The sequence below is a fragment of the Erpetoichthys calabaricus genome, chromosome 15 (genome assembly GCF_900747795.2).
Source record: "Erpetoichthys calabaricus chromosome 15, fErpCal1.3, whole genome shotgun sequence".
Lineage (NCBI taxonomy): Eukaryota > Metazoa > Chordata > Cladistia > Polypteriformes > Polypteridae > Erpetoichthys > Erpetoichthys calabaricus.
Window position 1 is genome coordinate 23,688,341 of NC_041408.2, and position 14,297 is coordinate 23,702,637.

General features: G+C 40.3%; 1 protein-coding gene across 1 annotated transcript; it reads left to right on the plus strand.

The window, feature by feature from the left end:
• Positions 1-2,657: 2,657 nt before the first annotated feature.
• On the plus strand, positions 2,658-10,025 carry LOC114665617 (prolyl-tRNA synthetase associated domain-containing protein 1-like). The gene is made up of 2 exons (XM_028820222.2): positions 2,658-2,843; positions 9,420-10,025. The coding sequence occupies exons 1-2, from the start codon at positions 2,760-2,762 to the stop codon at positions 9,846-9,848; spliced, it is 513 nt and encodes a 170-aa protein (XP_028676055.1). The 5' UTR covers positions 2,658-2,759; the 3' UTR covers positions 9,849-10,025.
• The last annotated feature ends 4,272 nt before the right edge of the window (positions 10,026-14,297 follow it).

A 14,297-nucleotide genomic window follows, 5' to 3' on the forward strand; every position in this document is an offset into this window, starting at 1 on the left:
GTGATTCTGGGAAATGTGAACTCAATCTCAATATGTGAATTTCCCCTTGGGATTAATAAAGTATCTATCTATCTATTAACAGAACTGCAGTGGAGAAGGTAGAGTGCTTCAAATACCTGGAAATCAACTTCAGGGGTGACTTAATATGGTCCACAAACACAGGAGTTCTGGTGAGAAAGACAAGACAGCGCCTTAGGCATCTTACAACTGAAGAAATTCAAAGGGTCAAAAAGAGTCCTGAAATCCTTCTATCTCACAGCTGTTGAAAAAACACTTGCAGGATGCATCACAGACTGGCATGGAAACAGCTCAAAAAAGGACCACACACACCACTGCTGAGAGCTGGGAGCTTGGCTGAGCACATCATGGGGGTATCAGTGTCATCCTTACAGACCAATACAGTTGTGCTTGAAAGTTTGTGAACCCTTTAGAAATTTCTACATTTCTGCATAAATATGACCTAAAACATCATCAGACTTTCACTCAAGTCCTAAAAGTAGATAAAGAGAAACCAGTTAAACAAATGAAACAAAAATAATATACTTGGTCATTTATTTATTGAGGAAAATGATCAAATATTACATATTTGTGAGTGGCAAAAGTATGTGAACCTCTAGGATTAGCAGTTAGTTTGAAGGTGAAATTCGAGTCCGGTGTTTTCAATCAATGGGATGACAATCAGGTGTGAGTGGGCACCCTGTGTTATTTAAAGAACAGGATCTATCAAAGTCTGCTCTTCACAACACATGTTTGTGGAAGTGTATCATGGCACGAACAAAGGAGACTTCTGAGGACCTCAGACAAAGAGCTGTTGATACTCATCAGGCCGGAAAAGGTTACAAAACCATCTCTGAAGAGTTTGGACTCCACCAATCCACAGTCAGACAGATTGTGTACAAATGGAGGAAATTCAAGACCATTGTTACCCTCCCCAGGAGTGGTCGACCAACAAAGATCACTCCAAGAGCGAGGCGTGTAATAGTCGGCGAGGTCACAAAGGACCCCAGGGTAACTTCTAAGCAACTGAAGGCCTCTTTCACATTAGTTAATGTTCATGTTCATGAGTCCACCATCAGGAGAACGCTGAACAACAATGGTGTGCATGGCAGGGTTGCAAGAAGAAAGCCACTGCTCTCCAAAAAAAACATTGCTGCTCGTCTGCAGTTTGCTAAAGATCACGTGGACAAACCAGAAGGCTATTGGAAGAATGTTTTGTGGACAGACGAGACCAAAATAGAACTTTTTGCTTTAAATGAAAAGCGTTATGTTTGGAGAAAGGAAAACACTGCATTCCAGCATAAGAACCTTATCCCATCTGTGAAACATGGTGGTGGTAGTATCATGGTTTGGGCCTGTTTTGCTGCATCTGGGCCAGGACGGCTTGCCTTCATTGATGGAACAATGAATTCTGAATTATATTAGAGAATTCTAAAGGAAAATGTCAGGACATCTGTCCATGAACTGAATCTCAAGAGAAGATGGGTCATGCAGCAAGACAACAACCCTAAGCACACAAGTCGTTCTACCAAAGAATGGTTGAAGAAGAATTAAGTTATGTTTTGGAATGGCCAAGTCAAAGTCCTGACCTTAATCCAATCGAAATGTTGTGGAAGGACCTGAAGCGAGAAGTTAATGTGAGGAAAACCCACCAACATCCCAGAGTTGAAGCTGTTCTGTACAGAGGAATGGGCGAAAATTCCTCCAAGCCGGTGTGCAGGACTGATCAACAGTTACTGGAAACATTTAGTTGCAGTTATTGCTGCAAAGGGGGGTCACACCAGATACTGAAAGCAAAGGTTCACATACCTTTGCCACTCACAAATATGTAATATTCGATCATTTTCCTTAATAAATAAATGACCAAGTATAATATTTTTGTCTCATTTGTTTAACTGGTTTCTCTTGATCTACTTTTAGGACTTGAGTGAAAATCTGATGATGTTTTAGGTCATATTTATGCAGAAATACAGAAAATTCTAAAGGGTTCACAAACTTTCAAGCACAACTGTATGTACAAAAAGATGCCCTACCAGGGTAGCCAAGATCATGAAGTACTCCTCTCACTTTTTGTACAGCCAGTTTAAATGGTTAAGAACTGGTAGGTGTCTGTGTTGTCTCAAATCAAGAACACAAAGACAGAGAAAGTGCTGCACTTCCCAAGTGATAATAATAATCAAAGGTCATCTTGGCAGGCATTCCTCAAAATTGTAAAAAAAAAAAGAAAAAAAAAAGTTATTTATATTTTTTAAGTATGTTATTGTTTAACAATTACTACACCTCTTAGTTGTACACGTTATACAATTACTTGCGTATTTTAATCTTAGCCTTTTAATTTGCATTTTTATGTACAATTTTTAATTTTTTTGCATAGTACTGGTTGTTCACGGAGATGCATTTCACAATATACACCTGTGTGTACACGTGACAAAGTCAGCATTCTGAAATCTTAAAAAGGTTTCTTGTCAAATCCACCGCTAATCTTGAATCGCCAATCAACACCTTTAGGGATGTAGGAGGAAAACACGTACACGCAGGGAGAATGGGCAACCACCCACGAATACATGGCTGCTGCTGCATCCGTGAATCAGCAGCGCTACCCACTGCGCCCCCGTGCCACCATCCGGTACTTTTAGCCACTCTGTTATTCCAAATAGGGCATCTGCCTGCAAAACGGCCACGTCGCAACCTCGCCACGAGGCGGGGGTAGCAATCAGGAAGCCGCTGCACACGCGCTGGGGGAGGCCGCCTCGACGTTCACCATGTCTTCGGTAGAGTTACGAAGAGAGCTGGAGGAATATCTGAAAAGCCTCGACATCGAAACCACTTGCGTGGAACATCCCGAGGTATTGAACACACAGTTTTGAAGGGTGGGGGCAACATGGCGACGGCGTATCCCAGCACACGCGTTTGTAACGCGTGGATAAAAAAATTACATTTTACCTTTAAAAAATGCATGCGTTTAACAGGCGGAGTGCCTGCTGGCTACATTCGTGCATTTTTAGTGCCCAGTATTTACCAGACAATCGAAGTAAGAAGGGAGGTTAAGGCGTTCAAATTCATAACGTAAAACGAATTGGTATACATTACTTACGTTTTGAATGAGAGTTCTTCCACATGTTTAATAAACACACTGCATATAAACCGGAAGCCTTGATAAGCGTGAAAAAGAACGTAGATCGACAACGTACAAATAACGTACAATCTGAATTAAACCCACTCCAAACAGGGATCTGAAGCGCAAAGTAATGACTCCGGCAATGTCGAGAATTAGATTACCCGCCTTATAATTCCTTGTTTTATAATATACAGAAATAACTGTGTGAAAACTCAACCTGCTATTAAAACAAATCACCGTTTTGAAAGAGAGTGTAATTTTTATGAGTACAGACCGTTACACTGTCTTGATTAGTGTTAATATACTGTATAAAGTTCACAGGAGGGGGCGGGGCAGTCAGTGATACGCACAGAGACGCTGGCGGCGATACGTCTACGTGTCCGCCATATTGGGGCGGTCAAGATCCATACGTGTATTGAGAGAGCCTGAGTTCTCATGTTAAAATTAGCTGCGACTTTCTTATTTCTCAACTGACTGTCACAAAGTTTATGTTTCTTTAATCGTGATATATGTCTGAATTTCGAAAGGCAGCTTTCCAAACTACTTGGTATATTTTTTTGTAAAACATTTGTAATTAATAGCTGATGGTAACAGCTACAGTATATAAATAATAAGAAGCTATCTAATATGAAATTGACTTTTAATAATTGGGCACCTCTTCAGCTTAGAGAACAGGTAAGATCAAGTACATCTCAAATTCCATAGAACAGTGATAAGTAACTAGGTCACAACGTTTGAATGTTCTACATGTCTTAACTCTCCAAAATGCTAAGGTCTGATTCAACATTTTATTAATCACATACACAGTTATACAGGTACAGCATGAAGTGAAATTACATTTTGGTCCATTTGTCTGTTTCACGATTACTCATTAACTACTAGGGCTAGAACATTGATCTTGGTCTTAATCAAAAGTTTATGCTGTGGTAAATTCTGGAAATTCAAAAAAAATTAGGTTGTAGCCATTACTTGTGGTTGTATGATTACAGCAAAGCGATTGAAAAACCAAGTAATAACCATCAAAATGACAGAAAGAAAAAGAACAGCAGTGACATCTGCTGAGCATCAAGCACATCGAAGATTAAATGACAAGTAGAAAGAATAAGCAGACAAGACACTGAACCACATAGACAAGCAAGCAGTAATCATGGGTACAGCGTGAAATGTTCTGGAAATTCTAAAAATTGGCGGTGATCTGGTGGCCACTTTACTGATGGCCAGAAAATGTCACTGTAAGAAAACCACTGTCCCTATGTTCAGAATTCATTATCAAGTGTTAGTATTGTATTTTTTTTTTAAAAAACTTCATTAATTCCGAAGGAAATTACTTAGTTTTCGCATACCTTTTGGGGTCAGAGCGCAGGGTCAGCCATTGTACATCACCCCTGGAGCAATTACATGTTAAGGGTCTTGCTCAAGGGCCCAGCAGAGTAGGATCTCTTTTGGAAGTGACAGGGATTCAAACCGGCAACCTTCTGGATACCAGCGCAGATCCTTAGCCTCGGAGCCACCACTGAGCAATGAACTTTATTAAATATAAAGAACAGTAAAATGATCGTAAAACCAAGTGATAACTGCCATAATGGCAGAAATAAAAAAAGAGTGATGACATGTACTGAGCATCAAGCAAATTGCAAAAGGCAATTAAGTGACGAAGAATGAGAAACAGTAACACAAGACTCCAAACCACATTGACAAGCAAGAAGTAATCCTTAACACGGAGTAACTGTGCAGCAAACATGACGGCTCATTGACATGCAAAACAAAGTCCAGGATCCAGAATGCAAGAATGAGAAAGAAGCCTAATTTTTTTTGTTGCATTTTAGTTTAGAACCAACCGGTCCAACGTGTTTTACTGGTAAATACAAATTTGCCGTCTTACTTACACATTAAAATATCACGATGACATTAAGTCTTACCAAAAATTAATCCGTTTTATTTTTTGGAAACAAGTAATGGCTCCGTGTGGCAGTGCTACATTTTCAGAAGTAAAGGTATCACATGCCTTGGAGATGGTAATCTGGTTACATTATTTGTGCTCTTATAATGACATAATCAATGAGGATACACAGCTCCAGCAACAATTTATACTATTTTTGTAACTAAGTGTGTGAAAAATTAACTGCTCAAGGGTCCCAGGTACACCTAAGGGATGCAGACATGCAGGAATAGGATCATCCTTCATGTTTAGCTTGTGCAGAATGTGGAATGGAAATTTTCAGTTTACAGATAACTGTCCTTTTTATATTATAAGAAAATGTGTACTTGACAGTTTTCAGAAACTGTATATGTGACCTTTAACATATATTACTGATGCTGACCTGTGTGAGCAGTTCAAAAGAATCTGACTTTACCAGAAAGCTGCCTTTACCAGAAATGTATTTTTATAAACTGTTCTTCCTGTTTTACGAATAAGCTAAGCTATGAACTCATCTGTACCCGTCGTCTATTTTAAGCCCTAAAAGGCTCATGCATTAATCTGCCTTTATACGAACTTGTAAAGTGTGCACACAATCAGCTGATATAAAAGAGCTGAACTCTTTCCTGTCAGCGCGCATGCTACTGACACTCCAGTCTAGGTATGCAAGAATAAAAGAAAGCTTATGAACATTTCTTCTGGTGTGAGACTCTGACTCCTTCCATTTTACGGGTCAACAATTCTTTCTTCCACAAGAAGAGGAAAGACTGATGTGTGGAAATTCAACACATTTTCAATCCTCTTCAGATAAACACTTAAAGCAAACAGGAGCTGTATGCCCCTGGTGTCCATACGATTTCAGCACTGAAGGTATACTTGTACTGTATGCTTGACCACACTGGAAAGACGGCTAACTTGGAAGCTTTACATTTCAAAAGCTTATGACTGTTTCAAAATAAAAATAAAGTACATTTTTATTATTTTGTTTTGTAGTACTAGGGTGTTGTACCGTGTTAGCCCAGTGGCGGACCATGCATTTCACACCTAGGCCTTCAGTAGTGCTCCGTCTGAATCAACCCGCCCCTCAAAAACTAATTTATGGTTATAAAAACCATCTTAATATGCAGAAATACAGTATAAAGAGCCGTTGCATCGCAGATAGATAACTCCTATAGCCACAATAAATGCCTTTATTGAATAGACAAACCAGGGCTGAACAAGTTCCTTTCTACTGCAGCTGCACACATAAAAAAACATCAATAATAACTCATAAACTTGCAATATTTTTACTCACCAAAAATTTGGATTATTTGTAAACAAAATCCATCCTCCTCTCTCTCCTTAAAAACAGTTCAATTACTCTGTCGTACAGATTATCCGTGCGCTTCAGTTCCATCACGAAGTCCCTTTCTATCGCCATCGAAGCTAATGCTGAAAGTCAAACCTGCCCTGTCGTATTTCTGGCATAAGTTTTAATTCGCTTTAGGGCTGAAAATGTCCGCTCGACAGAAGCAGTGGACACGGGAATGCTCACCACCAAACATACCAATGTGTACAGCTGCCCCATGATGCTCTCATTCAGATTTTTCTATTACACCATCCTATCCAATCAATGGGTCTGAATACGGTGATGGTGCCGTACGCCTGCTAGAGGGCCCTAGTGACACCAACTCAAAATCTGATTGGTTGAACCAACAGTTTAATCGACATTTATTTTGTGTTAGAGGGCCTGCAGAACGGATAGTGAAGGCCTCCTGGCAGACTTCTTTGACTTTGACCCTGCCTGGCAATAAATGATGGCTGAAATGTGATTGGTTAAATGCTTTAATACGAAAATACATGTCTGGAAGCAGCACAACCATCGGAAAAGCTATGAAAGGAAGCGGACAGACTATTTGGAATTATTTAATAAGTATTCATGGACAAAATATAATTAACATCAGTTTGTGATTCAGATATTTTTTTAGGCCAGCAGAGAAGGCCTTGCAGGCCCTGACGGCCCACCACTGTGTTAGCCATTATGAATGTAGTGAGAAGTGAAGCAAAACAACACCTTTTATTACATCTTGCCTGAAGAAGGGGCCTGAGTTGCCTCGAAAGCTTACATATTGTAATCTTTTTAGTTAACCAATAAAAGGTGTCATTTTGCTTAACGTCTCACTGTTATTTTGATCTAAGTGTGTACACAATATTACTGTTAAAGCAAAAATATACTTTGGTCATAATTTCTGTTCATACTGCAGAGCATCCTAAAGTGAATGTGAAGTTCTTATCACAGACAGTAAGCCATTAATACTTTCCAGCAAAATCATAGAGTATTGCACAATAAATTAGACAATTATAAGTAAGATTTCCAGATATTCAAGTGGAATGTTTGCTTAACTGTTTATATACACACACTGTTGTGTTGCTCAGCCTTATAGGAAGTACAGTAAATACTCATAAAATACAGTTCTGAAGCCCACTTAATCTGATTCAGGGTTGTGGGCTCCGGGAGTCTCCTTTGGCGGCACTGGGTGTAGGGCTTCCCCCCCATACACACCCACACTCGGGGGACCAGTTTGTGATTACCAGTCATTGTGATCTGCACACAGGGATATGGGAGGTAAACCAGTGTACTTGACAGAAATATGGAGAATGTAGTGTATGTACTCCAGTGGAAAAAAAGACACAGACTGTAAACCCAGGGTGCCCGGTCTGTGAGCTGGTGATGCCAGTTGCTATCCATTGTCATCATTCAGTCATTTTCAAACCTGCTTAGTCCTGAACAGGGTCACAAGTGGGCACTGGAGCCAATCCCAGCTAACAGAGGGTGCAAGGCAGGAATAGACCAATGTTTCCTGCTATGCATTATGCCATCCGTTGTATGAAATGCATTTGTTAAAATTAGTATACAGCTTGTGAGAAGGCCAGAAGGAGTTGCATTGCATCTTTGTGGACCTGGAGAAAGCATATGACAGGGTGCCTCGAGAGGAGCTGTGGTATTGTATGAGGAAGTCGGGAGTGGCGGAGAAGTACGTACAAGTGGTACGGGATATGTACAAGAGAAGTGTGACAGCCATTTGCCATTTGATCAGGGATCAGCTCTGAGCCCTTTCTTATTTGCAATGGTGATGGACAGATTGACAGACGAGATTACACAGGAGTCCCCGTGGACTATGATGTTTGCTGATGACATTGTAATCTGTAGCGAGAGTAGGGAGCAGGTTGAGGAGACCCTGGAGAGGTGGAGATATGCTCTAGAGAGAAGAGGAATGAAGGTCAGTAGGAACAAGACAGAATACATGTGTGTGAATGAGAGGGAGGTCAGTGGAATGGTGAGGATGCAAGGAGTAGAGTTGGCGAAGGTGGTGGAGTTTAAATACTTGGGATCAACAGTACAGAGTAATGGGGATTGTGGAAGAAGGGAGGTGAAAACGAGAGTGCAGGCAGGGTGGAATAGGTGGAGAAGAGTGTCAAGAGTAATTTGTGACAGATGGGTATCAGCAAGAGTGAAAGGGAAGGTCTACAGGATGGTAGTGAGACCAGCTATGTTATATGGTTTGGAGATGGTGGCACTGACCAGAAAGCAGGAGACAGAGCTGGAGATAGCAGAGTTAAAGATGTTAAGATTTGTATTGGGTGTGACGAGGATGGACAGGATTAGAAATGAGGACATTAGAGGGTCAGCTCAAGTTGGACGGTTGGGAGACAAAGTCAGAGAGGCGAGATTGCGTTGATTTGGACATGTGCAGAGGAGAGATGCTGGGTATATTGGGAGAAGGATGCTAAGGATAGAGCTGCCAGGAAAAGAGGAAGGCCTAAGAGAAGGTTTATGAATGTGGTGAGAGAGGACATGCAGGTGATGGGTGTAACAGAACAAGATGCAGAGGACAGAAAGATATGGAAGAAGATGATCTGCTGTGGCAACACCTAACGGGAGCAGCCGAAAGAAGAAGAAGAGTATACAGCTTGCGAATGCCACAATAACACCTTGGAATAGTCAGCAAGTAGCGTACTCTACCTGGATATTTAACTTGTTGTTAAAAACCTTCAAATTACCTGTTTCCTGCAGGATGATGGATGAGCAGACCACATTTCATTTGTCCTCTTCTCTTTATTTTACACCCCTGTATTCATCCAAGTGTTTGCTCTTAGTGTTTAATCAGGTTGCTCATATTGCAGATGTGTCGGTGGGGTCTTTTCTTTCTCTTTTCCAAACCGCTGGACACTGCAATTATTGCATAGAATGAAAAATATTTGGAAATTGGTGCTAAACTGTTTGCATGGCTGAATGGTAACATTAACACAGCACAAAACATTTTGTGAACCTCGGCCTGCAAAATGATATACGTATATGGCTTTTATATTTACTTTAAAGGAAAATTAACGTTTTTTGTGTTTTAGGTATTTACTGTTGAAGAAATGATGCCCCATTTGCAGCACTTAAGTGGCACTGTCAGCAAAAATCTTTTTCTCAAAGACAAAAAGAAGAAAGGCCTTTGGCTCGTCACAGCCCGGCATGACAGACAAGTCAATCTTAATGACCTGGCAAAAAAACTCGGAGTGGGAAGTGGAAATCTAAGATTTGCCGAAGAAGCAGCCATGCTGGAGAAGCTGCAGGTTGGCCAGGGCTGTGCCACCCCGCTTGCTCTGTTTTTTGACAAACAGAAGGATGTCAGATTAGTCTTAGACAGCAGCCTGGTTAACGGAGACTATGAACGAATTTATTTTCATCCAATGACTAATTCTGCATCAACAGGGTTAAGACCTGGAGACTTTATGAAGTTTTTAAAGGAAACTGGGCATGAACCCATACTGCAGAGCTTCGAATAAGTCGGCCCTCTTGTGAGTACTCATCAGTTTCTGTGTCCTCCTGAGCTGGTTTCATTTTCTCCTTTTACGTCTCCATCTTGTTTAGTCCAGCTTGCTTTTTTAAGATATAAAAAGAAGACTGATTAAAATTGGAAAATATTCTTTTATGAATTGATTAAAAAAATCTTTGATTTATTATTTATGGAATTGATTTCTTTTTGTATTTTAAAGCGGAGTGATTGTTGCCAAACACTGTTATTTCATCAGCTAATAAAACATACTGTACATATTTGTTTTGATAATGTCAGGTATGGAATAATCGTCTTTCTAAGTTAATGGCATACTAATTTTGTCTTTAAGAGTATTCCAGTAGGGTGTAGTTTAACCTTTAGGACATGTAAGGTAATGTAAACTGCTTCACCCGTCTGTGGAAATGCACAGATATATCTCTCTATTATATACAAAAATCCTGGGATGACACAAGACTTTTTGAGAGAAATAATTTCAAGTCCTGCAAGATGAGACTTTGTGCCAAGAGATTTATCCACGCCCACGATCCACTCATCTCTCATTCGTATAAATGCTATTGTCAGACACAGTTCCTGTGCTCTCAGCTCTTATAAATTTTTACATTTTCCTCATTTTAATACAAGACATACAATCTATTCGCTTCCTTCGATGTAGTCCTTTTCTGGACAATAATTTTATACAATCTAGATGAAACGTCAATGACTAAGCACAGAAGAAAGGGCAACGCAAATGCAAAGTGCAAATTCAGAAAATAAGGAAAGTTATAATCAGCCTGGACCAAGTGGAATTGAAAACCTAACCAGTCCAAACAGGGGTGGTAATAAAAGACACAGAGTAGAAGACAAAGTAGAACATCGTAAAGAGGTTCAAAAACATTGGCTTGATACACATGTAGAGTAGGTTAGAGTACTAAGTACTCTAAGAGGTTTAGTATGAAAGTACTAAAATCCAAAAGTCTCAAGAAACTTATAGTAAAGATCGCATTAACACTAACAAATGGAAATTATTACTCGGTGAAATAACGGAACAGCGAAAGAGATCGAATATATGGACATAGGTGATATGACAGAAGTATGTAGATATTGTTCGGCTTTAAAGTTTAAGTTGGAGACTTGTAGATCGTCTAATTCATGCGGCCAACGGGAAAAAATAGTGTTTCTTCCCAATGAAGAGGTGTATCCGCGAGAAATAAAAGATTTGTTATTTGGTGAAAGTGAAATCCACAAACACTACAGGCAAAATATCTGAAACAACAATAATCTGTTCACGTTCGCATCATTCAGTGTTCAAACCGTAGATTTACATGATTCAGGACCATACGCTATGAGAATCTGTGGTCCTGCAACAATTAAAGCTACTACAAGTTTAATTTTAAGGAAACCACAATTCAGTCAGGTTTGTACTTATGATCATGGAGAAGCGATACAACATAGAATCGAAAGAGTTAAACTATAGGACGTCTTAGAAATTCTACAGCCAATAATGGATACAAATCCATATGTCCAAAAGTATCGCATTTTACACAAAATTTATCTGAAAAACACGGACAAAGAAGTTTTCTTGGATTTCTATATGAATCCGAAAGATCAAGATCACATATATAATAAACTAACATGTGACGAATTGTCAGCAATAATAGTTTCGAAAGATGGAGACATCAAAGACAGAGTTGATATTCATGTTTATCCAAAATCACAGCATGATTTGTCGCAAGTGGCAGATCTGGGAAATGAGTACCGTGTAGGGTCCACACAAGGGTTTGCGAGTGAAGTGAGCAGTTCAAGAGGCAGAGCCCCCTAGTTTATAAAACGGAAGGGAATAACGTTAGTCATACAAAATAACACCCAGTGTGTTCGTTCTACATGGTGTATACACATCCTCTGGACATGTTTCACCTTTGATGATATGAAGGTTGAAGGACTTCCCAAATAATTCTGCTTGTCTTTCATTTGAAAATGCCAGTTAACAAAAGGCATTCATCGGTAGAGTCAAGATTTTTACTAAATTTAACTTCTTGTCTAAACTGAACTTCTCCAGCACCGTTTGGTCGATGTATCGTCCTTTTCAGATCATGGTATGGGTAGTTTCAAGTGTGGTCAGTAAGATGTCAATCATATGGCACCTCCTGACCCCCACATACGATATGCCATCCGACACGTTTTTGGTGTGTAGTTATGCGAGGTGTCACGCTTTTTTGGGGTTGCTTCTCTTTTTGGCACTTCACACCCAAAAAAAACTAATTTTAGGCCATTTTGGACCATATTTTTTGCTGGTAATTATACTCTTACAATAAAGAGTAAATCAGTAGCTGTCTTCGTTAAAAATGATGTGCCCTGTGCCCTCAAGTCTTCCTCAACTGACCCGGGGGTTCAGCCCATGATGAGCAATACGAGGAGTTAAATTTCCTTCTTTCACAAAACTTCAGAAAAATGAGGGTCAGTAATATAGGCATGTGGAGTGTCGCTTTATGCTGTGTCAAGGTTGGTGATCACAAATTTGATAACGTTTTTGATATTTGATTCTTCACTAGTGGTCTTAGCCCTCTAAGAGCCCCTTTCAGATGGTTAAAAATGACAAATTTCAAACATAAGCATGTAGGGTTTCGTTTTAGGCTCTTTCAAGGTCAGTGATTCCAAATACAGTGGAACCTCGGGTCACAACCGTAATTCGTTCCAAAGTTCTGGTCGCAACCCGATTTGGTCGTGACCCGAATTAATTTCCCCCATAGGATTGTATGTAAATACAATTAATCTGTTCCGGACCATACAAGCTGTATGTAAATATATATATGCTCACTCACACTCACTCTCGCTCTCTCTCTCTCGCTCACGCTCTCTCTTGCTCTCGCTTGCTCGGACACTCTCTCGCACTCTCTCTCTCTCTCTCTCGTTCGCTCGGACTCTCTCTCTCTCTCTCTCTCTCACTCGCACTCTCTCACTCGCTTGCGCTCTCTCTCTCTCTCACTCGCACTCTCTCTCGCTCGCTCGCGCTCTTTCTCTCTCTCACTCTCGCTTGCTCGGACTCTCTCTCGCTCTCTCACTCGCGCTCTCTCTCTCTCTCTCTCTCGCTAGCTCACTGCACAGGGAGAGACTGAACACGTGCGGAAATCATCAGTGCGTACGAACCGGAAGGGAAACTGGCCTGTTCGTCACCCGAGTGTGTGGTCGTGAACAGATGCAAAAGTTTGGCGACCTTTTTGGTCGTAACCCGATTTGTACGTGTACCGAGACGTTCGTGACTCGAGGTTCCACTGTATGTTATTTCTGATCCTTTACTAGGGATTTAGCCCTCTATGAACCTCCAACAGAGGGTGAAAAATGACACATTTCTATTACAAGTGAGAATATTTTGACTTTAAACATTTAAATTGAAGAACACATTTTCATATTTCAAGTATCTGCTGTAAATATTCTTGTTTATTATATACTTCTACCTCTTGAAGTAAATAATTATGTTTCTTATGACTTCTTTGCTTATTACAATCACACCGCTGCCTATCCTCCAAACTCCTGAATGACCATCCTTGTTGTTAGCACCATGGGGACCAGCTCCAACCAGCCACCATGAAGTGCTCGGTTGTACGGTTCTGCTACTGTTCTCGTTAAGCGATCGTCCTCCCTCTTGATGTGTTTGAGCTCCAGTTCAGACTAACCTTCTCTATCCATTCCAGACAGTCTCTGCCATCATGTGGCATTCTTTATTTAGACCACCTTTAATGTGATGAAGCCTGCTTCAGCTTCATCAGTTCTATCAGCCTGCCAGCCCTTAAACTATGTTCAAGGCCACAGGGCCTTTTGTGGATTAAACCTGGGACTTGGCGTTATGTTTCAAAGCAGTGCTGGTTTTGAATGTTAGGATTAAACACATAACATACTTTAAACATTCACAGAGTCACTTAACTGATTTCATTTATGTGACCTAAACACATAAAGTAAAATAAATGTGGCAATCATAACTGATGTGAAGCCCATGCTAAGGTGTAACTGTTGGCAAAGTGCTCCCTGTAAGAAAGTTTAATGAGGTCACACCCTCAACCGGAAGTGGTTGCCTGTTCATGACAGACTTTTCTTTCCACCATATTGGTTTATCTACAGTATGTTTGTTTGTTTATTGTATCAGTTGTTTTTTTTATGTTAAATAAATATAAAATACTGGAATTCAACAGTCTCATATCGCCAGTCATCTGACCGTGACTCCTGCGCTCGGCTTTCTGTTAGCTAAACCCTGTGAATTAGTGCATTTCCAGAGGTCCCTGACACCCCTCTTTTACACTCCAGTTGGAGGACCACTGATCTTTGTGAATAAGTGGAGATCATTGTTACAGTGTAATTATATACATTGTTACCAGCAGGGGGCGCCCCAGACGCACTCACAGTAAACACAGTCATGAGGTTAAATATTGGCCCTTTTATTAGTAAAGATACCTTCAAAAATGGGTGA

Bases quoted from the DNA above. Each gene is read 5' to 3' on its own strand.
- LOC114665617 (XM_028820222.2), top strand. From the start codon at position 2,760: ATGTCTTCGGTAGAGTTACGAAGAGAGCTGGAGGAATATCTGAAAAGC. The intron at 2,844-9,419 runs GTATTGAACACA...TTTGTGTTTTAG, and splicing joins CTTGCGTGGAACATCCCGAG to GTATTTACTGTTGAAGAAAT.